Raw genomic sequence first — 26948 nt, 5'->3', positions numbered from 1 at the left:
CTTGTAATAGTTGTAATCATCTTGATCTCCTTTTTAGGAACTTCTCTGGTCTTCACACGCTAAGCTGTCCTGTGGAGAATCTATTCTCAGGTGCTCTTGTATAATGGAATATAAATATTTAAAGAGTATCTGTTGTCTCTGCTGTGGAAGAAATCTGACCTGTTTCTGACATTGAATGATGGCAGATCCACACAAAGGCATCCCTGAATGCAGCAGCTTCATAAGATCAGGGGGAGTTTTCAGTTCCTACCTATATAAATTATCTAAACCATCATAGTTTGTTAGGGACAAAAATGTGTTTGTTAGGGATAGTTCCTCAATTTTTTTCCACTTTTATTGGTCTAAATTGGGAAGATGACAACTTTTCAAAGTTATCATATTTAATTCACTTTTCTGCATCATTTGAAATTACCTTAGTTTGAGGTTACTTATTTAAAATATGAAAGGAATTTTTTTTTTAAGAAAAGGAGTTTTGAGAAACAAGCTTTAGGAAACTTGCTGTGGTAATTCAAAGTGTCACTACTCTCAGTTAATCTGCTCATAGAGGCAAGTTAGCAGTAGGGAATATCTGTCTACATCTCAGCTGCTCTGATATGAATCCAGCTGGGTTTTTTTTTAGCTTAAGCTGCTGATCAAAATATGAGCTAAGATGATATGAGCCTATAAGCTGAGGTGATAGCTTCCCCGAATAAGAACAGTTGATGACTTGGGCTCCATCTCTGGAGGTGGTCACTCAGGACAGGGCAAGTGGCACGTTGGACTGCTGGGTGCCAAGACCCACTTGGGTTGAGTCACTGCCGCACTCATTCGGTTCCTCATGAGGCTCATCCTCCTTTGTTCAAGTGGTTCTTGCTGTACTGTTCCTGTAACATACAACTCAAATCATGGGTTATTTTCCCCCAAGTTTAAATCTCCTTGAGATACACACTGGATTTCCCCATCCTTCGTGCTTCCCACCAAGTGCACTTGAGCAAACATAATCCCACAAATGGCTTTGCCTTTTCCCAAAGGAGGAGTAATCTATACAGCCTTTTCCAGCCACTAACAAGCGCCAGACTCTAATATGCAGTAAAGTAAGCAAGCTCAGTGACCAGCACAGGAGCCTGCCAGTTAACAACTATAATGTGCTCAGATCAAAGCTGTTATTATCTTTAGCCCCACATTGGGCACTGAGGACTGTGGTGGGTTGACCCTGCCCAACAGCTAAACACGCACCCAGTGAGTTGCTCACTCCTCTCTCCCCCAGGATGGGGAGAAGGTAGAAGGAAGATGAGAGGACTTGTGTATAGAGATAATGGCAGTTTAATGGGGAAAGCAAAAGCTGCATGCTCAAGCAGAGCAAAAAGAGCAAAATCACTACTTCCCATCAGTGGGCAGATGTTCAGCCACTTTCTGGAAAGCAGGGCCTCAGCATGCTTCACGGCTGCTTGTGAAGACAAATGCAGTAACCATGAACATTCCCCCTTCTTCCTCTTTTCCTTGAGCTATGTTTTGCTGAGCACGACATCATATGGTATGGAATATCCTTCCCGTCAGTTGGGGCCGGCTGTCCTGGCTGTGTCCCCTCCCAACCTCTTGCCCACTCCAGCCTCCTGGCTGGGGGGAGAGGGGTACAGGGCAGAGTGGGAAAGAGAGAAAGCCGTCCTGTCTGTGTCTCCTCCCAACCTCTTGCCCACTCCAGCCTCCTGGCTGGGGGGAGAGGGGTACAGGGCAGAGTGGGAAAGAGAGAAAGCCTCGATGCTGTGCAAGCACTGTTCAGTAGTAACACACAAATGTTTTGGCTATCAGTAGTGTTTTAGCCAAAAATACAATTTGGCTATCAGTAGTGTTTTAGCCAAAAACACAAAGCACAGCTTTGTGCAGCTTACAGGCTGCTGTGAAGAAAATAGCAGCCAGACTTGGTACATCATCCTACCAGGAAGGTTGTGGATTTGAACTCGTGAAGTAAAGTTGCCCAAAGCTTGCTGGTGAAAGGCCTTTACCTGGACAACTACTGTTGTTTGGAGTAGGATTATTGTAGCTGAATGACTAAGGGAGTTTTAAGGCTTTTGCATCTTTGTGCACTGGACCTCATGCTTTGTGTAAGCTTCACTGTTTCATCGCTAAGTGTACATACAAAGAAATAAACATGCACATGATCATACAGTTATTCTCCATTGTTTGTTCCACAGAGCAACGTCAGAAAGAGGAATATTCTCTGTTTCTTTCTCCTGTTTGAAGAGTAGAAAGTGGGATTGTAGAATGATGGAAGTTCTTGATACTTCTATTTAATTTAATGACAATTACTAGATATTAAGGTGCCAGTTCCTCAAAGTACTCATTAGAGCACCCAGTTTCCTTGTGGGATCTTTTTGTGTAAAAGAAATTGACAGTTAAATGAATATACTTAACAGGTAGGACATTGTTTGCTTTTAATATCTTATCCTGTTATGTTCTTACAAGACTTATTTATGCTTGAAATTGGTCCTTATTTTCTGTCAGTCAGCAGAGCTGTGGGATGTGTTAGCGAGGCAAGCGCTGGAATTTCATAGCTTGATGTGTCTTACTGCTCTAACTTGCAGATTTCCTTATGTGCAGTGGTCTTGCATTATTATTTTATGTGAGTACTGTGTTGTTGCTGCCCAGATATGTAAAATGGGGGCAGATGAAGTGTGAGAGGATGGAAAAGTGAAAGGCATAATGAGGCTGTCATGGGGCTGACTGAATATGACACACTGAATAGACGGGCTGCTGCTAGGGAAATGGCTTGCCTTCGTTATACATAAGGGCTAACTATGCATTTTGTTGTGTGTTTTGGTTTTTTTTTTTTTTTTTTCTTTTTTCTTGCTAGCAGTGACCACACAACATCTGGGCCTCTGCAGTCTCTCTCCCGGTCTTCTTGGGTTGTTCTGGCCTGTCCACATTGTTTCTGTAGCTTTTGTGGCTCTGGATGGCTAGTGAAGAAGGATGTTCAGTCTAATGGCCAATTGCTGCAGCTGGCTAAAACGGTGGCAGGAACCTGTCAGGTAAATGTGAAAGTATTTTACGTTTCTGTTTTGACCTTCCCAAACTGTATTTCATGTCCTCTCATCTGTGTTTTACTTTATTTGCTACTGTAACATTCTTTCGTATTTTTTAATTCCGAGACAAAATCTGTCATTTTTTTCTCCAAGAGAGAATCAGTATGTCTTCTGAACTTACAAATGAAATGTTAATCATCCCTAATTCAGGTACTTTGTTTCTGGCTCCAGGAAAGTATAAAGTTCAAAATATTGTCCTTCACGTACTGTTTCTTCAAGTTGAGCATTATGGGGTGATGCTAGAATGTTTATGTAAAGTTTATTTGGCTTTTGTCTTATTGATTTAGTTTCTGCGTTTTCAGATTCTGAAGTGTAATGTGTTAAAACACTCTGTTGTCAAGAGTAGACTGTAGTCCCAGTGTAATACTAGTTTTCTTACTATTATCTAAGTATCTTAATACTGCATTTTGTAGGTAGCCTGGTGATCCATTCTTGCTTATGGAATTCTACTGTTCTCGTTTGTTTCTGTTACTTTTACTTTGACATCCTGCACCCTTTTCCCTCCAATTAGCAGAGATGCACAGATAGTGCATAGTTTGTTTCAAACTATTTACAAACTATAGGGAAGGGCAATAAAGGGTACACCACACTTACTTATACTTCACAGTCATGCAGGAGGATTTGCTCTTTTCTTCAATGCTATGTAGTTTAGGTTTTACAGAAGGTGCTGCTATTCAAAGAACTATATTGGATTGAATAGCTTTCTGACTTGACCAATGTATTATAAACAATTGTGAGTTTATAAATGTTCATGGCTGTTCTGATTTTAGCTTACTGTTAAAGTATAATTTACTGTGATCCTACTGTTCACTTTTAGGTTCTTTTCTCAGAGCTTTTTGGCTCTTCTGAAAGAACTTGCATAAATTATACTTCATGTATTATGCTATTATAGTTTTAAAACTGGAAATAACAATGTTTTTAGTATTCCTTCACTTAAAGGGGCATAAAATTGAGGAAATTTCTTTGACTCCTCTGAGTCTTTGTGAATAGGAGGAACAATTGAGGTATACACATAGATATGTTTTTCCTATTGCTTTGCTTAAAATCCTATCCTGGTATAAATTCTAGCCTGTATACCAGTTTGCTGATATATTGTACATACTCAGCACCACTGGTTTGCACATTAACAGTCTAGATTGCTCCTGCTTGAAACAAAGGCATGATGAGTACCAGTGCTGCTTGTTTACAGCATCTGATGTTGTCTACACAAGTGTTGTATACTGTATAGTGTTGTTCAGATGCACTGGTTGAGACAGAAATAAATTTCTAGTATAGGCACAACTTCGAGGCAGAGAGACGGTAAAAATACGGGGAATGGAAATGAAATTACAGAAATTGTTAGAGACAATGACCACACCAAAAAAAAAGGATAAAATTTACAGTACCGTGAAATTAAATTTCAGGAGGCAAATACAAGTTGAAAGCAAAATCATTGTCTCATGTGAAACTTACAGCACAACATTAGACTTCTCATTTCATACCTTGTTCTGCTGTTCTGTCTAATCGATGGTTTGACATACTGAACACCAAATACACAATTGTAACAATGCCTGCTACTTGACATACTGAACACCAAATACACAATTGCAACAATGCCTGCTACTTGGTATTTTGATACCTATTCTTTCTACTGCTTTGTGGTAAATTTGCTATGCATGTATTAAAAAAGTTAATAAAATAAGTGATGTCTAGCTAGAGGAAAAAAAGATTTGAAATATCTTTCCTTTTTTTTTTTTTCCTTATGGAGGAAGGTGACACTAATAATGGTGGGTCTTGATAATGCTGGTAAAACTGCTACAGTCCGAGGAATTCAAGGAGGTAAGCAATTAATTTGTTTATCATCTAAATGGAGCATTGAGAGAGAGAGTATAACTACTAATTTTCTATCATTTTAATTTAAAAATATTGCTTCATCCGTTAATTTATCTCTCCTTCCCATATTGTTGAAAGAAAATTTTGGTGATTGTACCACCAAAAGTGGTATGAGTGTGATTGCCAAAGTGAGCATGTCACAGGCACCATTGTGTGAAGACTTGCAGATGAGAGAAATATTAAGGGGTCTTACCTTTGAAACATAAAGATCCTGATTTTTGATATCCTGCAAGTCATGCTAGGGTGACTTAAAAAGTAGGTGTTCCCAGTCATGTGCTTTATGCTCAGGAGAAGTAGCAGAGGAAGCTCTGCATTCACTCATTTGCCACTGCACTTAACATCGTGTTGAGCTAACACAGACCAAATCAGTGGTAGTTCAACAAAGTTGCTACCGTTCTGCTATGTATTTTTCAAAGGTAATAGTATGTTATAGAGGCAAGGTAGATAGTATGGAGAGAGCTGCCTCTTAAGACATTGCACCTTGCAGCATTAGAAGCCTTAGTCCACTGAGACAGAAAAAATTAGTCCATAGAGGTGTTTAATTATCTTGGAAACACTAAGACCAAATGTTCAGAGTACCTTGTTGCATATGTGCCTTGAGTTGACCACTGTATTGTTAACGGTGCAAAATGCGAAATTGCAACAAAATCTGTTCTGGGTTCTTGTTTAAATGTCATGAGCATCATAGCCTATTTTTGGACTAGAGGAAAGGTTTTTCAGTAGTTCAATAAATAGCTGAAGGAACACTGTAACTACAAGCAAGCCGTCTGTCTCCATCAGTTGCTTTAAGTGAAAGTAAGTGTAGGACAAAAACTCTGAAGGCTGTAGACCACATTCTAATTAATAATTACTTTGAATTAATGCAATGATACAAACTATTCTGGTTAATGATGTGTTTCACATCTTAGTATGCATTAGAGAAGTCAATGGACCTGATTTTGTGTTTTTTTTCTTGTGTGCATGTGCTGAAGTTGTTTTCAGGTGACCATCCACTAACGCACATACCTCAGTAAGCCTTGTATAAAAATCAATGTTGTAAGTGTGTATAATGAGGAAAAGGTTCAAAAGAAGGAAATTGCATGTGTATGTATATAACATAAAGAATGATTCTAGTGATACATCTTTTATATCATTATTTATCACCAGAAAAGCACTAGCAATTTTCTAGGCACTTACTTCCGTAAGAGACCACTTGATTTTGGAGGGTACTTTGCACCATCCAATAACACATGCAAGTGGGATATAACTGGAGATAAAACTTGTGCTTATGAAAACAAAAATTCTGTATGGATTTTTTTTCCCTTCTGGGATTGTTTTTCTAAATAACTTTAATCTTGTGTAAGAACAAGAAAGTACTTAGTAGTGTTTTTGCAGACTTTGAGACTCCACCTCGACTTTCTGTTTACGTGTGTTATATATGTTCATGAGTTTGATAAAGTGTGAATAAAGTTATGAATATTCTCTCATTTATATTCCTGAATCTTTGCCCTGAAAATACGAGTGCTTTGCTATTTAGCCTTCCATTCTGTTTCAAAATCAACTTTAATGCCTTTATCAGCTAAACGCAACAGTTACTTCTAAAAGTCCTTTTTTTCTGGGAAAAAATGGGATAAAGATGGGTATTTCTAAAGGGAAACTCCAGAAAAAGATAGTTCTGGCCTCTGTGACTCTTTCCCAGGGCTTGAATAGTGCTTGCCTTAGAAAGCAATTGTTTTTTTCCTTAACAGAAGTTGCAGAGATTAGAACCTTCAGTTAGTCTTCAGGGTTGATAAAACCAGTATTTTTGGCTGTGCACCAGTCATACAGCCTGTAGGAGGAGACTGCAGTTATGATTGCTGGGTTTTAGCAGAAACCAGATGTATTTCAGTTCTTAGGACCCTTAAACCTAGGCAAATCAGCATGGTCACCAAAGACATATTTGCCAAAATGGATCTGCAGCTTATATGGCAGACCCTGTTTTTACATTGAAGACTGTTTATTGTTGGAGACCTGACCGTACAATAGGAGCAGATGTTTTGGCAGTATCCCCTTACATTCAGCACCATCAATAACTTTCACCCTTAACCAACCCTCATGTTTACATTGTTCTCTTGTAAGAGCACATACTTACAGCTCACAGTGCAAAATGTTCTTCAAAATAAAGTCTGCTGTGTTTTGAAGGTGTAGTTTTTCACAAATGGGGGTCCAGGACCCTTCTCTTGCTGGAGTCTTGGCTTATACCATTGTGGCCAAGGGGTCTGTTCTGAATCCCCATCTCGGCTGTGTGTGAAGGATTCTTTCAAAAAAGGAACGTGGTAGCAGAAGGCTGGTGGTGATTTAGCTTTTTCACTGCTCTTAAGAGCTCGGTGCTTTTGACCATACCTTCATTTCTTCCTCTCAACAAGCTGAATTTTACATCTGTTTCTCCTGCCTTGTGCTACCAAGCTACATAAAACAGTTGCAGAGATCCAATTAACTCACTCCTGCAGAGACAGCTTAGTGGTGTGAGGCAAGTACAGGCTTTCTTTGCCCTCCGGAAAGGAAGACAGCAAGCAAAAGTCTTAAATATAAAGTGATAGTTTTTTAGCATATTGCATGGTGAACTAAAAAACAGAAAATAAAAATAAACAGACAAAGGCCAAAACCTGATCTTGAATAAAGGGAATCAAGTAGTTTACATCTCAGAAGAATATGGTTTCAGTCACTTCATCTCAGCCCTTGGTTTGAACTTTTGAAGCTGTTTGGGCAACCATGAGGGATAAAGAATAAATCTGGTAGAGCACAAGGCTTCCCAGGTCATAACACATTAACTGTTTTGTTTGTTTTCCTTCTCAAACTTGGATTAATACCATGCAAATGCTGTGCAACTGTTCAGATGGGAGCATTGGTGGTGAGGGGGAAAGTAAAAACTGCAGTACACTGAACACCACTGCAATTTAACTGTGGTGTTAAATATTAAAAATTGCATTTTTGGCTCTTTTTTTTTTCCCCCCCTGGTGCTCCTATCTAAATTAAAGTAACTGATTGAGAGACTAGTGTGTTAATTACCGGAGGAGAGGGAAAATCTTAATGTAAAAAATATGTGGTTAGCAATATGGTGTCACTTAACAGGGAAAATTTGCTCCATGTTTTTAAAATATGAATTTTGCTACACAAATCACAATGTAAAAACCTTTTTAAATAACTAAGGACACTTTTTACTGAAGGCTTTCTTCTTTGAACTCTGGCAGAGTCTCCCGAAGATGTGGCTCCAACAGTTGGGTTTTCCAAGATTGACCTTAAACAGGGACGCTTTGAAGTCACCATCTTTGATTTGGGAGGTGGAAAACGAATTCGAAATATCTGGAGAAATTACTATGCTGAGTCCTACGGTGTAATATTTGTTGTGGATTCCAGTGACATTGCAAGAATGGAAGAAACAAAGCAAGCCATGATAGAAGTTTTAAATAGCCCTAAGATATCAGGAAAACCCGTGTTAGTGTAAGTAATGTTAATAAATGTTCTCCTAATAATCTGAAATTTTGTAAATTTTGACCTTCAATACACCTTCTAAAGAAGTATTTATGTATAGTATAAACATAAGTATAAAGTACACTAATACTACTGTAACTTTAGCACTAAGAAATATTACAATTAGTTTTACAGTATTTCTGAGGTATTTATTTATGCCAATCTTAGTATCATACTAGTGAACAAAGCCTTGTCTGTCTGTCTGTCTTTCCCTCTTGAGTTATACATGGTGATATACTGAATCCATTCACTGCATCTGACACTAGCTCTTATTTAGTCCTTCTCAGGGATATTTATTTCTCTTCTCTTTCATTAGCAGTGGAAAAATAATAAGGGTTTTTTTTAAACTCTTTAAAATTCTAATATTGCTCAAAATGGTATGATAGATTAAAGGCTTTGCAAATTTGGCATGGCAACATGGTGTAAAAATATTGTTACTATTTAGGCCTACATTTTTTTTTTTACTGAAATTTTAAATGGTTGATTAAATTCTGCAATACCAGTAATCTCTCAGCAATAAATGTCTTGTTCACTTAACACATGGTGGTGCTGCTGATACATGGTCAGCAAAATCTCATTAAAGAAGGCTTACTTTAATAGTATTTGGCATGCACTTTTGTTTCAATGCATGTGTTTTAATGAAAAAGTTTCAAAAGGTCTAGAGACATTCTTTCACAGAACAGATAGATTTATGAACTTCTCTGCTTAAAAACTAGGTTTTGTAAAATATTGGAAATAACATATTTTATTAAATTCAGCCACACAAAAGGTCTTTGACGACAAATACCCTTTTGAAGTTACAAAATAAACTATGGAAGTTTAAAATGGTTTATCAGGACAATATGTTTATGTCTGGTGGGCATAAGACCTCCATAACACAGCAATTACACAACATTTCTGTGATATCATAAAGAACCTGTAAAGCTAAGAGGAGAGGCCTCTTACTTTTAAGTAGTGGTGCTCTGGTGGTTTGAGGGTGAAACTGGCTAATCTGTTTTGATCAAGTGGAGTGTAGTTCAGCAAGCTAATAGTGTGTATGTTGAAAAATAGATTTTAACTTCCATTGCTATCTGAATGTCATTACTACAGGGAAGGCAATAAAACAACTTAATGCAGCTAGTTTCACTCAAATCTGTTCTGAAAATGCAACCATGACAGTTGACAACTGTGCAGTTTTTCTAAATAAATACAACTTTAGGTTTTTTTTAATAGAAATCACTATGCTCTAATCCTGTAATAGAGTTTATCTGGGTGGCTGGCTGTACCTGCAGAGAGCCCACTCACTTCCCTGGGACTCGATCCTGCTTTTCGATCCATGTCAGTAGCTAATCAGAAGGCAGAGTGTATTAACTGAGTCTAATGGTGACTAAACTAAGTTTGTTGATGTTATTGCCTTCTAATTGATTGAACCTCAAGCCCGTGAACAGAATTTGCTCTTGCAGTGTCCCAGTTCTGTGGAGGGATCCAGTAGTTCTTTGTTTTATGTTCCCTATATGAGCCTGCATCTTGAGTTATGAATTCTTTCCTGTCTTGTCTTTGTTTTCTGTTTGGTGTCTGTGTTCATGGCATAGCTATGCTACTTTTGGCATGTTCAAATCACGTAAACCCTAGAATTTGTTCCAGCATTTGAAGCACTACTTATATTGTGAAGCCTGCAAGTTGTGAAGCAGGAAGGCTTGATCAGTAAGCACTCGTGTTTGTGATATGAAAATTGAGTGCTTAGCAAATGAGATTAAACTGGTCTCATGCACCTTCCCTTCCCTGAAGATGCCTTTGGTGGAGATGCAAATCCCTGTCACTCACACTTGCCAAATAAGAGTTCGGTGGCGTAAACTTTTTTCCCTTGAGTCCCTAAAACTGAAAAATGAAAAAGTATCAAGAGCAGAATAAAGGAAACAGCAGATTTCCAAATTTGTGGTGAAAGTTAGCCTTTTTTAATATTATCTTCTAAGGATGTTCAACTTTTTGTTTTGTTTTGTAATATTATCTTCTAAGGATGTTCAACTTTTGTTTTGTTTTTTTAATAATGAGATACTTGGTATCCACGTAGCAATAAGTTCCCTAATATCTTGATAAGTTTCTAATTAGTGCATTTTAGTCTATGCATGTTTGTGTGAAGGGCAGTATTTACTGAAAACAATACAGTGACCTCTGAGTATTGAATCCAGGAAAGTTGAAGTTTAAGTAACTCCCTTCTCTCCCATGCTCTTGCAGTGCAGAGCAAAATCTATTTCTCTCTTCATAGAATACTGTTATAATTTCGTGCCAGAGGGGAGAGACTCCTTCTCTGTGATTTCCACACTCCACAAGTGTGTCTCTGGTCTGGACTACTGCTTTGTTCCTCCAGCACTTGAAATAAACAAGGAGAAGCAGAAAAACAGGTGTAATTTGTTTACTCTCTGCTGTCTGTAGGTGCACAGATTTCTCTGCTATGTTATTTGTATGCTTAAATAGAAAGCGCTTATTCATTAATGTTTTATTAATTACCAATTATCATCTTAAAAACTAATAAAAGAAACTAAACTCTAAAGGAATGAAAAGGAGTGAGCTATAACTTCAAAGTGTGTGTGTGCTGAAGAATGATGAAAGAGGTATTGCTGACTTGTTCAGAATGAAACAATTAAAATGTTTATACTGGATATTCATGTTTCTTTTTAAGCATAGATTGAACCAATGCACCAAAATTTCAACAGTCAGCACTGAATTTTAGGCTAATGTTATTTACCCTAACTTGTGCTGTATGCAGTATCTTATACAATGAAGTATATATAAATATGCTGTAAGATTGGATGCAGGTCCATTCTGGATTTTGAAGGCAGCAGCAGAAGTTGCTGTATATGCATCACCAGGTGTATCATTGTGTGTACCTAGCATCCGCTTGTCTTTGAAATAACCTGCTGGTTATGTGCTTTTTCCTTTTTTTTTTTTGTGTGTGTGTACTTCTGGTAGATGACAATCAAAAAGACAGAATTACTTTTTTCTTTTGCATTTATGGGCTTTCATCTATCTGGACAAAACTAATTTTGCAGTTGGATCGGGGAAAAATAAAATCTTCGTGACTGGTAGCTAGGATGGACCTTTGAAATAAACCATTGCTTACCAGACAATTAAATTCATGTATTTGTAAAGGAACACTCCAGTTATCAGGTTATCAATATCATATTTGTGGCTGTGCTCCGTAGTATTTTCCTTATTAGTTAATAAAACTTGGAAAGGAGTGATACTGAAGTTGTAGCGATGGTAAGGAGGCAGGAATTTGCCTCTGGACAGGAATTCTGATCTGTCAGAGTTCTCTTCCTAATCTGCCTTTATACCGTAGACTACCTCAGCATATATAAAAGAAAAACTTGAAACAGAAGTTGCATTCTCTGTTAGGTAAATTAATGCTTACTAGAACTTTCATCCTGTTTTACTGGTAGAGTTCCTGGTGTTCAGAACTCCACAAGGATTTGGATTAAGAGTGCTGTTGTTGAATGCTTTTAGAAAATTGGTTGTTCAATAATAATTCCAAAAGGAAATAAAATACGATTTGTATAACTCTGTACTAATTAATAAACACCTTCCTTAATATACTCACCTTTTCTGACATACCCTGACCTCTCTCACTAGTTCCTGAAGTCTTATCCTCTTTCCCCTTCCCCTTCCCCTTCCCGTTCCCCTCTTCAGCATTTCCTCTCTGGCTGGGTAAGCACATGCTGTGTTTGGTTGTGGTGCAACAAGCGAAGTACTCTGCTGTCTGTTGCCTTTGAGAATAGGTGAAGTGAATGAATCAAAACTAGTGTTGGTCTCTCTCTTCTACCCATGTGAATTTGATACAGATCAGCGGTACGGTTATTGTAGAAGCTAACTGTCCTTGCAAAAATGGTCCAAAAAAGTAGTGGGGAAAAAAGCTTTCTGCTCAGGTAAGCAAATTTTGATGTGATGTAATGGGTAAAATATATGCTGAATCATGAAGTTCCTTTATCTAAATATATCTCCTTTTTATCTTTAAAGATTTAAAAAAGAAAATAACATATGCCAATTTAGATAACTGTATGTTTCTTCCTGTAAAAAGATAATGTTGTTTATAACTATGGTGTCTGGTTCATTATAGTAAAAACGTCTCCGATGATAGTAACATTTAAATAAAAGTATTCTCCAGTTGTTTGCTGTTACATGATGGCAGGCTTGTCCACTGCTCTATATATTTGTTCAATGCTCTGTAGATTCATTCAGTTTCAAGATTTTCTCATTTGCTGATGTGGAGTTGGAGTTGTAAAGAAAAAAACAAAACCCCCAAAAAATCCCAAAAGAACCCCCCAAAAACCCCCAACCAACCAAAAAAAACCAAACCCAAATCAAAAAAGAACATACACAAAACCCCTAAGAATAGGAACAAACTTCAACAGTGATATAGTTAATGGTCACCAGGAAAGGCTTGGGAGTCTTTGACACACAGTCCTTAATGAAAGTAGACAGATGAAATGTTTTTTTTTCCATTTTGAACAGCACAGTAATTATGTGGTTTGTCTACACTGAGAAATTTAGTCATTCACTCCCTCCCCTCTCCCCGCCTTTTTTTTGTTGTTCTTTGGGTGCTGTCACCACAATGAGCCATACTGTGTATGTGGTAGCTGATTGACTTATATCTTCTTGGAGAGAAACAGTTGCGTGTCCTCCCTCTTCCTGAGATGACATGTCTGTGTAACACTGTAGTTTGGCCAGATAGTAAGGGTGTAGACCATTCCAACTTCAGCTCCTACTAATCAGGACAGGTCTCCAACACTACATCAGCAGGTCTTGCACACTATATGCCCTCATGCTAGGTCCCAAAACTTCAAGCATATGATATCAGCATGAACAATTCTTTCATGAGATGCATTACACTTATCATTATTTTGGACATGTTGAATTAAAAATAAAATAATTTTATGTATGTAAGTCCTAAGGCCAGAGGGATGTCACACCATGTCACGTGCATCCCACAAGAAATTGGGGTCAAGTGCTGTAGTGTGGATGTGACCAGTCCTCTCCAGAAGGGGATTTCCAAAAGCTCTTCACTCCAAACAGCATACGTGGATGCCAGTCCGCACCACTTTATCCAGGGGTCAGAGCTTGCTCTCTGGCACTGTCCACAAAGACATTTAATTTATTATATATATAATTAAATTATAAACACATAATTTGTGTTATAACATAAATTAGTAATAATTTATCACCCAGGTGAGCAACTAAGTTAATGTGTGTATTTGGAAGAAGGTGGGGAGGAGAGGTGAGAGAACAATTTTGGATATGTTGTCCAGCTAGGACTGTGATGTGTGCAGTAGAAGTGTTTTAATCATAATGTATAGGGAGGTATGCAAATGAGGCCCTCAGTTCTTTTATGAAGTATGTGGAAAATTATATCCACAACAAATAATTTAAAATCTTTCCAGTAGAAGAGTAGGTCCTTGAAAAATGTATGTGTGTTATTCTGGAGAAAGTAACTTTTTTTCTTAAATTTAAAAATCTGTGGTTTTTTAAAATGCTAGCTTTTCCCAGTAAATGCACTATTGCTATTATTGCTTTGAATAACAGAACATTTCCCCAGAATATTTTTCCTATTTTGTTTTACATCTGCCGAAACAAGCAACAGTCCTTTCTGAAAAGCACTGGGAATTAATGTCAATTTATGTCACTGCACGTCGTCTTAGCTGTTTTTTGTTCGTAATCAACTTTATACTGTGAGTAGTGCTAGCAAGATACCGCCGTGAATTTATCATGGGTAGATGGGTCTCATTTCACAGTGGAGAACAGGATCCATTACTAAAGAGTTTGGTATGCAGTCTTCGCTACAGAGCAAAGCAGAGTTGGAGTCGCTGGCCCACTCTTCCTTTTCATAGAATCATAGAATAGTTTGGGTTGGAAGGGACCTCTAAAGGCCATCTAGTCCAACCCCCCTGCCGTGGGCAGGGACATCTTCAACTAGATCAGGTTGCTCAGAGCCCCGTCTGACCTGACCTTGAATGTTTTGCCATCTTTTCTTCCGTCCCAACCTATTGTATTATGGTATGCCCTCATCCGATAATATGCCTATGCATGTGGCAACTCTGCTTTTTGCCAGGGGTAAGAAGATACACTGCTGGCAGAAGAAAAATAGAGGGGAAGACAACTCTTGCTCCTCATCCTCCCTGATAAAGGAATGGATAGCGAGCCTGAGCACTCTTCAGGGAGAAGTGGAGGCCTAATAGCCTGGAAAGAGAATAGGCTGAATTGTGCAATGTGGGCATAAGATTGGAACACGACACTCTATATTACAGTAATATGGGAATATAAGAGCTCTGATATTGTTCAGTGTGATACTTGCTTCAAATTGAATTGGTACTTTGGCATCTGATCTATCACCGCCCATGAAAGTATCACAGTATCATTTTAAGACAGTTTTCCTGAAGTGCTGATAGTATTGGCTGTTACTGACTCTTAGTAAAAATTACTTGAAGACGTTAAGCTTTATATTTGGCATTTTTTTTTTACTGTTCAGTGTTATTACTTAATTTATGTTTGCTTTGCTCGTGTAGGCCTCGTTTAACACTCAAGTGCTTAAGTAGTTAATCAGTCTGTTATGTATGGGAAAATTGAGTTGTAGAAAGTAAGAGTTCTTACAGTTCTTACATTCGTGGATCAATTCTTCTGTCAGCATCCTCAAGACATATAGGTATGCAAGTTTAAATTTTCTTCTCTTAGAAATTTTTTTGTCCTTTTATCAGAAAGGAACACTTACACATCATATTATGTAGGCAAATACTGGTTTTGTTTGGGGTTATTTTTTTTTTTTTTAGTAGAAAGCTACTTTCCACCTGTTATTTTAGTGATGAGGGATTATAGCTATTAATATTTCACATTTCTTATTAGAACACTAGCAGCTCTGCTTTAATTTGCTCTTCTGCATAACTATGTAACTAAAAGAACCACTGGAAAGTTATTTTAATGATTACTGCAAAATTTCTGCTGTTAAATCATTTTGAATGCTCAATATCAAATTGTATTAAGAAAAAGCTTTCCACAAGTCTTTCTGGTTTTCTGTCTTCTCAGTTCTTCTGCAGCATGTTATGTATGTTTCCGTTTTACCATTTTCTAACCAATATACAGCTGAAAACTACTTGAATTATTTACTCGTGTATGGATAGGCATTTGTCTTCCTGAGTATTAGTGAAACTCGAGTTTTCTTCCAGGATTTAAAGTACAGCTCTTGTTTAAGACGACCATGTTTACTTCAAAGAAACATATCTGTTGCATGAAGGGGAAGGGCTAGCCCAGGAACATATTTCTCCCTCAGATAAGGATGCTTGTGTGAACACTCCTGCATGGGGGATGCTGTGTAAACAGGTGGTGTTTGTTATATTTTGTTTTCTCTTCTGTCAATGCTGGCTGCAATAATCCTTCACAGAAGTACCGTAATGCCTTTCTTTTTAAGGGCCCAGGAGAGAAGGAAAGGGCTATCTGTTATGTACCTTTTTTTTTTTTCCTGAAAGTAAAAACAGGAAAAGAAGATGGGGTGGTGTTCCTGTGTAGTGCATATTTCTGTGTGTATTATATACGTTTCTATACATACATTATATATATATATGAAAGAGCATGTTGGCCATAGCGACTTTTTTCTCTGTATTGCTTATTGGCTAGTTTCTACTCTGCCCTTGGAATGTAAAGGTAGCTTCCATATATGTAAGTTAAGGGAGATTATTTAATGGAATAGTATCAGTGGTGTCATTATTTAATTTCATGTTTTGTCGCTATAGCTTCCATATATGTAACAGTTAAGGGAGATTATTTAATGGAATAGTATCAGTGGTGTCATTATTTAATTTCATGTTTTGTCGCTATTGTGTAAACAATCTTTTTCACTTTAAGGCTCAGACCTCTGATTGTCCTTTGATAACAGTTAATTTCAGTTGCAATTTTAAGCTGGGATGGAAGGAATCCAACTATTTATAAATATCACAATGTGAAAATAATTCAGTAGTCCCTTTTGGTAGTAGATTAATTGCATCTGGTGGAAAAAAATCAGAGACATCTAGCTCACTTAATGTCTTTCAGAATTGCAGTGCAATTTGCTTTGACTTCTCTGACTGTATCCACATATTGTGGTATTGACTGTGTCTTTGCACAGCATAAAGGAGTTCAGAAATACGTTCCTGGTTTGGTGTTTGGTTTTGGTGGTTTTTTTCTTTTCTTTTTGGAAATAACTTTTTTTTATCTCAGTTGCATTGTTATTTTCTGTTAAATTGCATTAGAGCACTGTTTCTCATTCAGTTCCAAAAGGGTTGGGTACAGGGCAGAAGCCAACCATTGGGACTATGGAAAGCAAAAGCATTCCGCATCTGCTTGCTTCTCTTCACTGCAGAAATAACTGCTGCTGCAAAATAAAGCAGTGGTATACTTCCTGTCTTGCTAATTCAGCTATTTCATAAAGAACATCTAAGTTATCTTCAGGGACAGGTTGAGTCAATGGCTAGCTGCTCTGTTTTAGGTACTCAGGGGAGGTATTCATATTTACTACTTTAGGCGTCTGTCTTGCATACCTACATGAGGATCCTAGGCTTCTACAATCAGCAGAATTTCATGGAACCATTTAGAGTTCTGGAAACCCTCGACTAGTTCTTCTGGCCGCTCCTGTAGTTGTACAAATAAATGCATGTCCTACACCGTGTCCAGTTGTGGACTTCCCACTACAAGACCGTGAAGACAAATGTTGATTATACTATAGTGAGTCCAAACTGCTCGGGTATTAGAGCATGTGACATATGAGGAGAGTCAGAAAGCTGCATTTGTTTGGACTTAATATGAAGAAACTAAGGGAGAGATCTTCCTGCTGCCTACTAGTAAGGTGTGGAGATACCGGAACAAGGCTCTTCTCAGAGGCATGGTGGTAGGATGAGAAGCGGTGACAAGAGCTGCAACCAGGGAAATTCCTGTCTTGATTTGAGCAAGAGTTTGAGCAAGAGGTTGGTCTGGATGTCCCCCAGAAGTTCCTTCCAACCCAAATCATTCTTTGATTCTAGATTATGTTTATTTTTATAAGGATGGAGTTCTATTTTTCATTATATTTTTTTCCTTCATTTTTGTACTAGCAAAAGTGAGACTGCAGAGGCAACTGCATATTTAGATAGGCTAGGCAGCAGTAAGAACATGTCTTATCACTGTGTAATAAAGTATCATATTCCTCTATCATTACCTGCTAGGGGTCTGCCTATGTAGTTGAATAATGTAAATATCTCTATGTCAGTTTAGTAATGCTTGGCTTCTCAGCAGGCTGCTAACAAATGTCCCTGTAGGTTTGGTGACATGGTCTTCTGCTGCTAGTGATCTTTAATGTGTTCAGAAAATACCAGCTCAACTCCTATCTGTAAGAAATACAGAATGGTGTTATTAAAATAAATAACCCAATGTCTGTTTTGCATTCCGTAAGACAGTGCATGTTGTCCTACTATAACATGAGCATTATTTCATGGTGTTAAGTAAGTAAGTAAGCCTGTAAGTAACTTTTCCTATAGAGGCAGTATTGAAAAGCTCCTGATAACTGTTTTCTGACTTCTTGTTTTGTTTAGGCATCAGGTTCTGGATTGTTAGTAATGATTCCTGAAAAAAGATTAGAATTTGAACCAAGTAAATATGAGCGCTAAAAAACCACGAGTGCTAAAAAACCACAAGGCAATTAAAACCACTAATTATTATTTTATAAAAGGTAACTAAACCGTTCTTCTGAATCCTGTCTTTGAGATTAACAGTATTTTTGATGCTTCCCAAAAGCACAGGTGGTTTGTTGCCACCTTGTTTTAGCTTCTCATGAATGGAAGAACAAAAAAAGCGTCACTCGTGTCCTTTGATCCTTTCCTCTAGTTCATGTGTTTCTGTGGAAACCATAAAATTCAGGGACAGGTGAAGATCTCTTTGCATTCTTCTAAGTCTATTTGGAAAAACAGATGCTGTTTTTCCTGAGAGCCGTGTGGAAGGGGAAATGGGGAGCAATCAAGGGATCCTGAGACTGCTTTAGGAGATCAGTTTGCTAAGTAGGAACCATTGGTATTTCAAACAGTTCATTTCTTTTGTCATTTGCAGCATCGACAACACCAGCAGCATACTGCTTTGCAAGGGTTTCTTTTTCGATACTTGACTGCAAGCCCAAATTTTTCTGTAGATATTTGAGTGTATTCTTGAGTGTTGTTCATACTGATTTCAATGTTGTTGATCATCTCCCCTTGCTCCTCCACCAGAAGTGATATCTGGATAAAAAGTTCCTTTATATCTTTGATCTGGTTCTCCAGATTGACTAGTTCTTTGTGTCTCTGTTCAATCTCCGAAAGCTGGGCTTTGGTAATTTTTACTTCAGTGAGTAGATTTTCATTGAAAATCTCCCATTTTCCTTGTTGGAGCATGTCATTGACTTCTTCCTCGGATACCTCTTTACCAGCTACTTCAAGCTGACGGGCAATAAATCTCCTGCATTTCTCTTGCTTAGCAGTTATAGCATCGTTGTATGAGAGCATAGCATTTAGGTAACGCTGGGATAAGAAAGCGTGCTGGGAAGCTAGAATTCTTACTGTGGCACGTGATGGCCCATGTTCATTTTCAGCTTTTTTCACTGTTTTTGACAGTTCATCCAAACATTTTCGTATGTGCTCTGCTTGAATTTTTATTTCTTTTGCTATGTTAGATTCCTTTTTAAGAACACTGAATCTTCTCATTGATGATACTAGGCTTTTTTGTTGTTGACTGAATTTATGAACTTCCTCCACCAAATTATTAATTTCATTCTGAAGCTTCTGGATTTCATGCAAGTGCCTTTCAGTTATGGGCTCATTTTCATAAATAATGGCCTGCTGTTCAAACTCCTCCTGCTCTTCTTGTACGGTTGCACCGTTGTTTTCTCCAGCTATCTGTAGTTCCTTAGCTCTCAGTTTAAGCTCTTGGAGGCGGTCTCTCATGGTTTTTGTGTCCAGGTTTTTTCAGGTTTTTTCCCCCCTCTTGCAACACAGGGAGGTAACTCCAATGTATTTTTTTTTTTTTCTTGTTTCACTGTAATCAAAGTGTAACAACAATCAATGTTAGCAGTTATCCGTATACATGAAAAGTAGTTTTGGAGATTGGAGCTACTTCCCTCTGCACAAAAGTAAAGTAAAAGTAGCAGTGAATTGGAAATGGTAGGTATTCTGAACAAATATACAAGATAGGTGGTGTGAGTGCACTCCACCATTTAATCCAGGTCCTGTAGGACTTAATCATAACCTAAAGTTTTTAATTTATCTTCAGATGGGTACGGTTAACAGTGTTTTCTCAGCTTCTTCACTATAGTGTTTTTTCTACATACAATGGCTTGTAGCCCAAGCCCATTTTTGTGGGAGATTTGTGGTGTAGGGTCCAGAATCTAGGACAATGAGGAATATGGCATGTGGAAAGGACTTTTATTTTGGGGAGGAAGAGAGGAGTAACTCAAAGTCTTTATTTTTTCCGAATTCCTTATCTGATGAAAACTAATAAACTTTTAAATCTTTTTGGAAATAGAAGTGAATCTGCTGCTGCATTTTTAGATTCTCAGTAGGAAACACACACTTTAGCTTTTGAGGTTATGAGACAGACTATCTAATGAATCAGAGTTCTGGCATGAATAAGCTACTTTAGGCTTTTAGTTAGCCACACTGAAAAATCTTTCTCCATTTTCCTTGCCTTCCCTTGCCTGGGGAGTTAAACTGGTAGTAACTGAAGCAGTCAACTCTACAGCAAAACAGAACAACAGAACTCTAATAATTTAGCATGAAAATACGTATTATTTTTTAATGTCTGAGTTTTCATAGAGGTGGATCCATATCACTAATGTTGCAGCTTGAAGATTTTTCTAAGTGTTTTTTGGATTACTGTCTGTTCTTACGTTGTCATTTGCAGTCTTCATAAAATTTGTGCAAATGTACTTTGTACACCATAGTGGGATACAATTCAGTATTGTTTCTTATTTAATAGAAAGTGGACTTAGTTCTACCCTAGCTGTTGTGCAAGCTTTACTGAAGATATAATTACAAGAAAGTTTCTATTGTGTGTGTGTGTTAGAAAATTTCTAGGTTCAACTATTTTTAATTATAGGCAAGAAAGTATTTTCCTCAAACTCTACATGAATGCTTTCCATGGACTATGATCAGGAATAGAAAAATGAAGAGAAAGTTTCTATTGTGTGTGTGTGTGTTAGAAAATTTCTAGGTTCAACTATTTTTAATTATAGGCAAGAAAGTATTTTCCTCAAACTCTACATGAATGCTTTCCATGGACTATGATCAGGAATAGAAAATTCCAGTAAAATGTTCAGGGCTAGAAGGTTATGGGATTTTTACTTAGCACCTTCTTGTTAAATCAAATGTGTGTCTTTCAAAGGGTTGTTCAAGCATAAATGTTAAACAGTACAGTAGTATCTTTTGGCTGTTTTCAGAGGTTTCAGGGCAGTCTTCTGAAATAGTAGTGTTTGATAGGTGCATTTCTTCTTAAACCCCAATTCTAAAGTTTTGGTGGGGTTTTTTCGGGTTTGGTTTTGTGGTGGTTTTTTTTAGTAAGCAAATGCAGTATTTGTCTATATCCAAAAGGAGGCATTTGTAATAACTACAAAGGATCAATCCAGTAACCTGTCAATATGCAAATGACTTTGTTACATTCCAACAGCTTCAAATGGTAACTGCTGTGGTATCTCTGATCCCTGATCCATATTTAAAGTCCCTAAATAGATTTTTGTGTAATATAAGTCATGGAGTTGAACAGTGTGAACATGTCTTCCACAGACTTAAATCTGGCTGTCTGCAGGAGGATTAGCTGAAAACCAAAACTTGAAATGCTACGGAGATCAATCGTGAGGAAGAATGTTGATATTCTACCCCAGTGTGGATTTCCCTTACTGCTTCCCCCCCGCCCCCTTAATGCCTTAATATCTGAATTTAGTGTTTGTTGATTCACACCAAGAGAATCCAAAAAGCCTGGCAGTCATTAGAAGTTACAGTAATATACTGAGACTTGTGATCAGGCAAGCTTGCAAGTAATTTATTGGAAAACACCGCTTTGGGGTGGGGAAAATGCAACATGTATTAATTTTGTTATAGTAATTCCTCTTCATTGCCTAACTTGCTGTGTATCTCCCCACAGCAGAAGTCAGGCAATTTCTTCAAGATAACATTCTTCAGGAATGTTTCAGAGCTTCTTGGCACCACCGAGACTGCCACAGGGAAAGTTCAGTCTGGGGCATGTGAAAGGAACCACGAGTGCTAAACAAGGCTTCAGAGAAGTGACCTGAAAATCTGTTTTAGTATAGCCTAACGCATCTGTTGACCCATGTTAATTTAGCATGGCTTGACAAGCCTGTGATTAAAAGCAAGTTATAAGGGCACCATTAATGCTTATGTGAGGTGGCAAGACTTTCTTGTATCTAAGAGAATGCAAGTAATTACTGAAAAGCTCTAAAACATGTGTGCAGTCATCCAGTTACTCCTTCAGAACACAATACAATTTCTCAAAAGGGCAGTTGCCAATTTTTCATATGATTAATCTCCTGTGGTTTGAAAGTAAGTTAAACACAGGAGCATAAGAACTATACTGGGCTTCATCTTCAATTTGTGTATCCATTAATGATTGACATCTACTTCTCAATGTTTTGAGTGCATTGGTCTTGAAATAGCTGTATTCCTTGGGAGGGGTGGGGGGGTGGAGGAAAAAAGCAACAGAATCTGCAAATATTCTCAAATATCAAACTTGCAAAGAAGTAAGCAGAAAATACTTAAGATTGCTGTTAATGGAATATTTTTTTTTCTTGTTCAAACATCAGTCTCGCTAAAGAGTGGAATGTAAGCAATTGAACCCTAGTTTCATATCTTGTATCCTATCGGGCTTGCATTCAAAACCTGCTGCTGAACGTGCTTGTCAATAAATGTGGTTGATTATACTGGCAACTGAAACGCATGCTGGTTTCTAATAAATAAGGATGTCTTCATGATGAAGATAACCTTGGGAATCGTTGGCTTGACTTCTTGAGTGTTCCACAACACGCTTTGTTCATATACTGAGTCCTTGTTGTTGTACTATGTGTTTGTGTATATGCATAGGGGCATATCCTGTTGTTCTTTTGATTGAGATGAAAGATCTATTTCCTTGAAGTTTTTGTCAATAAAGGGAGAATATGCCCATTCTTTTAGAGCTGAGTAAAGGGAATATGTGGACTGAAAGTACGCCAGTGACTTGGTGTGTCCCGTACATTCAAAAAAAGATTTTAAAAGATGATCCTTCTGAAGTGATAAAGTAGCACAGCCTAGCACATCCTCATCGGACTTTTTCTTCATTGAAGGTTGGAAAATTTGGGTTAAAATAGCTAAGAGTCTGACTGCAGTAAAGGCAAAGCAAATCAGTAGATGGGAAAGCATTAGCTTGATAAACTGTAGCTTCAAATTATTGACTATGTTTAGAAATGGCCCTAAATGCTCTTACACATATAAATCTGAAGAGCATCGGTGAGGTCTGCCCATGTTTCTGGCCATTCCTCAGTCATAAATGCTGCTGTGTCATCTTTTTATCTGAACTGTTACTGTTGCTGAAACCATATGTTCGGAGCCAGAATCACAAGCTGCTAGCTGGTCTTTAATAAAAGATAATCTGTAGAAATGGAGTTGCTCTAATAATATGGCTGCAATTAACTTAGTCAAACTGATGTGGCACTGTGCTTTCTCTGTTCACACTTAGAAGCAATGTAAGATTGAAAGCATAGCCAAAGAACAGACCAGGCTACAGGATGGATTTGGGGAGGAGGTGGCAGGGGTAAGGAAGGGAAAGGAGGAAGAATCAGGCCCAGTTTTGCCGAGTACCTTAGTTGTACTCAGAGTTGATGTGCTTTCATACACATACTTGGGGAGAAAAAGTAGGAATGCACATGTGGCATTTCAGTTTGGTCACTCTGGCATACCTTACCTTCTAGAAAGGCTTCCCTCCCCGCCCCTCAATGTGTTTGTATCATGCAGATCCACTGGTGATTAAGTTTGTATTTGTTCTTCTGGTAGGCGTCTATATATAGTTGACAGGTTCAGGAACACAATTTTCACATCCTTGTCAAATACATTTTAAGGGTATTGCAAGAGTCTTTGACTTCTGATAACTTTACTGTGTCACTCGTCAGAATTATGAATCTCTCCAGTCAAACTGATGACATACGTGGCTGGGCAAGTCTTTATAATGACAACTACCTCAGCACACTGACTAGGGGAATAATAGATCCTGATGACTGGACCACTATTATTAATCTGTCATGATGATAAAGTATGTCCTAAATTCAAATATAATGAATTTGATGGAAATGAAAATTTTTATATTATTTCCTCACATTTTTTAAGGAAAAAAAAAAAGTTGAAAGGTCTTTTTGCTTAATTGCAAAGCAGCCATATAGAATATTCTTCCACCCATCTAATTTATCAGTAGACCCAGTAAACAGGGAGCCTACATCCAAAAATGAGATTTGGGCTGCATTAAGTTAAAAGGCATAAGTGGATATGTGAAGTAGGTAAATTGATCATATGGAACTCTTAGTACTGGTTGTAATTAGATTTAATGGCTTCTTTTTTGGCTTTGATGAATTGTTTTATTTCTTCCCCACCCCCCGACTCACCAAAAAACTCCTGTTTATTTTAATTTCCATAGTTTTGTTCACTATTTCTTGGTTATTCAGCACTTTCATTAAAATGCCTGACACAAAGGGCTCAGTTTGTATTTGATCTTTGATGCAATTTGCATGCCTTTTTACATTCAGTTTAACATACTGCGGTCCACCAGGAGAATAGGACTTGCAGGCAATCAAGGGACAGAATTCTCTCTTTAAGAGCTCTTTGAAATGTATGATTTGTGTTCTGCATCATACTCCTTTCTTTACCTCTGCTGAAATAGCTATATATATTTTTTTTTTTTTTAATGATGGCAACAAAAATAAGGGTTAGTTTGTTTTCCTGTTTCTTAGTTATGAGTTGTTTAAGGGCACTGGTTAGAGGACACTTTCAGGAAACACGTCCCAAAGGAATTTCAGGTTACAAGTAATCTTTTTTTCTTTTTTCATTTCTTTTAATCCATTTCCAGGCTGCAGTGAAGTTACGTTATAGCTCTGTTATATGGTGCCAACAAACCTGTATAACTGTTCATTTTTGTGCACAATGGCTCTGAGTAATGTTTGGAGTCATACTCTGGTCTGGAGCTTGATTCCTGCTTGAAGTGTCTTAAGTTGGGCAACAAAAAATTAGTGAGACACATATACCATTTAAATACCTACAGTTTAAGATACTCCTAGTAGTCTGTGGGGAAAACTAGGCGTCTGAGTTGAAATTTCAGTTTGCTTCAAAGGCTGTGCTCTTGTATATTCTCACAAGAAAGGAAGGAACTTGTTTGATGGTGGTTTGGAATCTTGCCCTGTTAGTGACTTAAGATATATCTTCGGGTAAAGTAAGCAATCTTGCTACAGGTTACACTTCTGTTCTCCTTTGTTTAAAAATTTTTCTTTAACTTAAATACCTTGTAAACAAACCAAGGATTATCACACAGCAAGGTGGTTGGATGAAAATATCTTCTTAAAGCATCGCTGTCTTAAGATGATAAGTCCTTGGAAAAACATATTTAAGCATATTTAACAATAGTTCTAAGTTCAAGTTTGTGTTTGTAGGAAGTGTGGGAGTGGTTTAACAGGAAAATACTGAAGGCAGAGAGCCTGCCCTGGTTATGAGCCTAAAAAAAGATGCCATTATATGTGGAAGGTAGCTAAATATATACTCTAAGGTATCAGAGTATATACGATAGTGCAAAATCAGTAACATTTACAGCACAGGGGACTTAAGTGTTAATGGGCATCTCATTCTTAATATTAAAAAATACTAATATGCCAAGGTCATTTGTATTTGTCAGGCTTTGTCTCTGGGAAATAACCTGTAGCACATTGCTTCTGGTATTGCCTACTACGTAACATTGAGGAAATACAATCTGGTTGCTTGTGCCATTGAGACAATGTAACCCGCCATAACTGCCATAAGGCTACCCACTGAACCCAAAATGACCAATATGCAGGAGCATAGAAATGGTGCATTTGAAGCAAGGTACCTTGGGAGGTCTCTAATTAGTGTGAAATAGATCATGGGAGGTGGGAAGTGTTGATACTGAGTAAAAATGTGAGATTCAAATGGAATAAAACTGGTCCGAGCATTCAAGGAGTTCATAAGGTGAGTAAGAATGAGTCCAAAGTTGCTGGAACAGTGTAACCAAATCATGCTGCTGGAGTAAGCCCTCCAAGGGAGATGCAGAGGGGGAAAATAAACCTTAGTTACTTAAAATAGTTCAGATGTTCTTGGGCATTTGGCCAGAAATCTGTAACACAATCATGTTGTAGTAGATGTAGCTGTCTTGTGTTGATTGCGGGGTGTTGCGTGATATGGGAAAGAATCCTGAGAGACAAGAGAAGGGAGGAATACAAGGTATAGACTTTAGCATTAGTGGAATGGGAGAATATAGCAGTTTGTGAATCATCTGTATTACAAGCTTTTATACTTTTGAAATCTCTACAACTGTCAGTACTTCTCTTATGTTCCAATTAGAAGAACGTGTTTTTGTTGCTATTTTATGAAGTATTTGGTTCAAAGATGCACAGTGAATCAGTGGCAAATCTGAGATTGTACCTTGGAGTTTTGGAACCTTTGTTATGAATGCGTGACTGCAGATGTGGAAGACTTGAGGAAAAGCATCTACCACCATTTCCATGTGTACAAACTGCAATTCTCACATTCCCTACTGATACTTTGGGTAATGGAAGGTGGTGAGTTCATGCTTTTGCACTGGCGTAAGTCACAGTTATGGTGACGCATACTGCACCTACAAGTCCTGAGTGACAAAACAATGATCTCACTCTGCAAATCAGTTAGTCTGTAGATTATTCTCTGTAATTGGTAAGGGAATGGAGTATCCCTTGATTAAAAGCAAAACTGAAGAACTTATTTAATGTTTTGATGGGTTTTTTTTTCCCCTATTAAACTAGAGATTTACTGTCAGTAGTGCTCTTTAAGAAACCTCAGAAATGAGCAGTAGAGAGAAGTAAATGTATACATTGTAGATGCCTGGATTTATTTGTTTATTTCCAGCAAGAATAATACTAAAATCAGCACCTTCACTTAATTAGCTGGTGCAGATATGATGGCCGCCTATAGGTCACAGAAATCCAGAAAGAAAATCATACTCTCCTCTGCTGAAAGATCCCGTAATTAAGGTCCAAATATTGATATATTTTAAAGCAGTATTTGAAAATAAATTAGGAGTAAGAGAAAGGGCTGCAACAGGATAGAGGACAGGTGAAATTCTTTCCATTTAATAGGATATATAGTTTGAACTCCTAGTTAACGACTTTGTATTGCTATACTAATAGCAATAAATCAGTTTCAAGATTTTTGTCTTCCTGACAGTAGAATTGCAGGCTCAAAATTTGTACTGTGCAACATCCCACCTACTTTACATTCCCTTTTCATCTCTGTCAGACCATAT

General features: G+C 37.7%; 2 protein-coding genes across 2 annotated transcripts in view; one reads left to right on the top strand and one right to left on the bottom strand.

Moving 5' to 3' along the window:
- Positions 1 to 2831: 2831 nt before the first annotated feature.
- ARL13B (ADP ribosylation factor like GTPase 13B) overlaps positions 2832 to 26948 on the top strand; it is a 45176-nt gene continuing 21059 nt past the window's right edge. The window contains exons 1-3 of the mRNA XM_009274574.2: positions 2832 to 3005; positions 4807 to 4877; positions 8141 to 8390. Coding sequence (XP_009272849.1) covers positions 2947 to 3005; positions 4807 to 4877; positions 8141 to 8390 — 380 coding nt within the window. The 5' untranslated portion in view covers positions 2832 to 2946. The remainder of the gene's footprint in view (positions 3006 to 4806; positions 4878 to 8140; positions 8391 to 26948) is intronic.
- Positions 18485 to 19360, bottom strand: STX19 (syntaxin 19). Its single transcript, XM_009274573.1, has one exon. The coding sequence runs from the start codon at positions 19358 to 19360 to the stop codon at positions 18485 to 18487; it is 876 nt and encodes a 291-aa protein (XP_009272848.1).

Source organism: Aptenodytes forsteri, unplaced genomic scaffold (genome assembly GCF_000699145.1).
Source record: "Aptenodytes forsteri isolate BGI_AS27 unplaced genomic scaffold, ASM69914v1 Scaffold287, whole genome shotgun sequence".
NCBI lineage: Eukaryota > Metazoa > Chordata > Aves > Sphenisciformes > Spheniscidae > Aptenodytes > Aptenodytes forsteri.
This window is presented reverse-complemented; position numbering and strand designations above follow the sequence as displayed.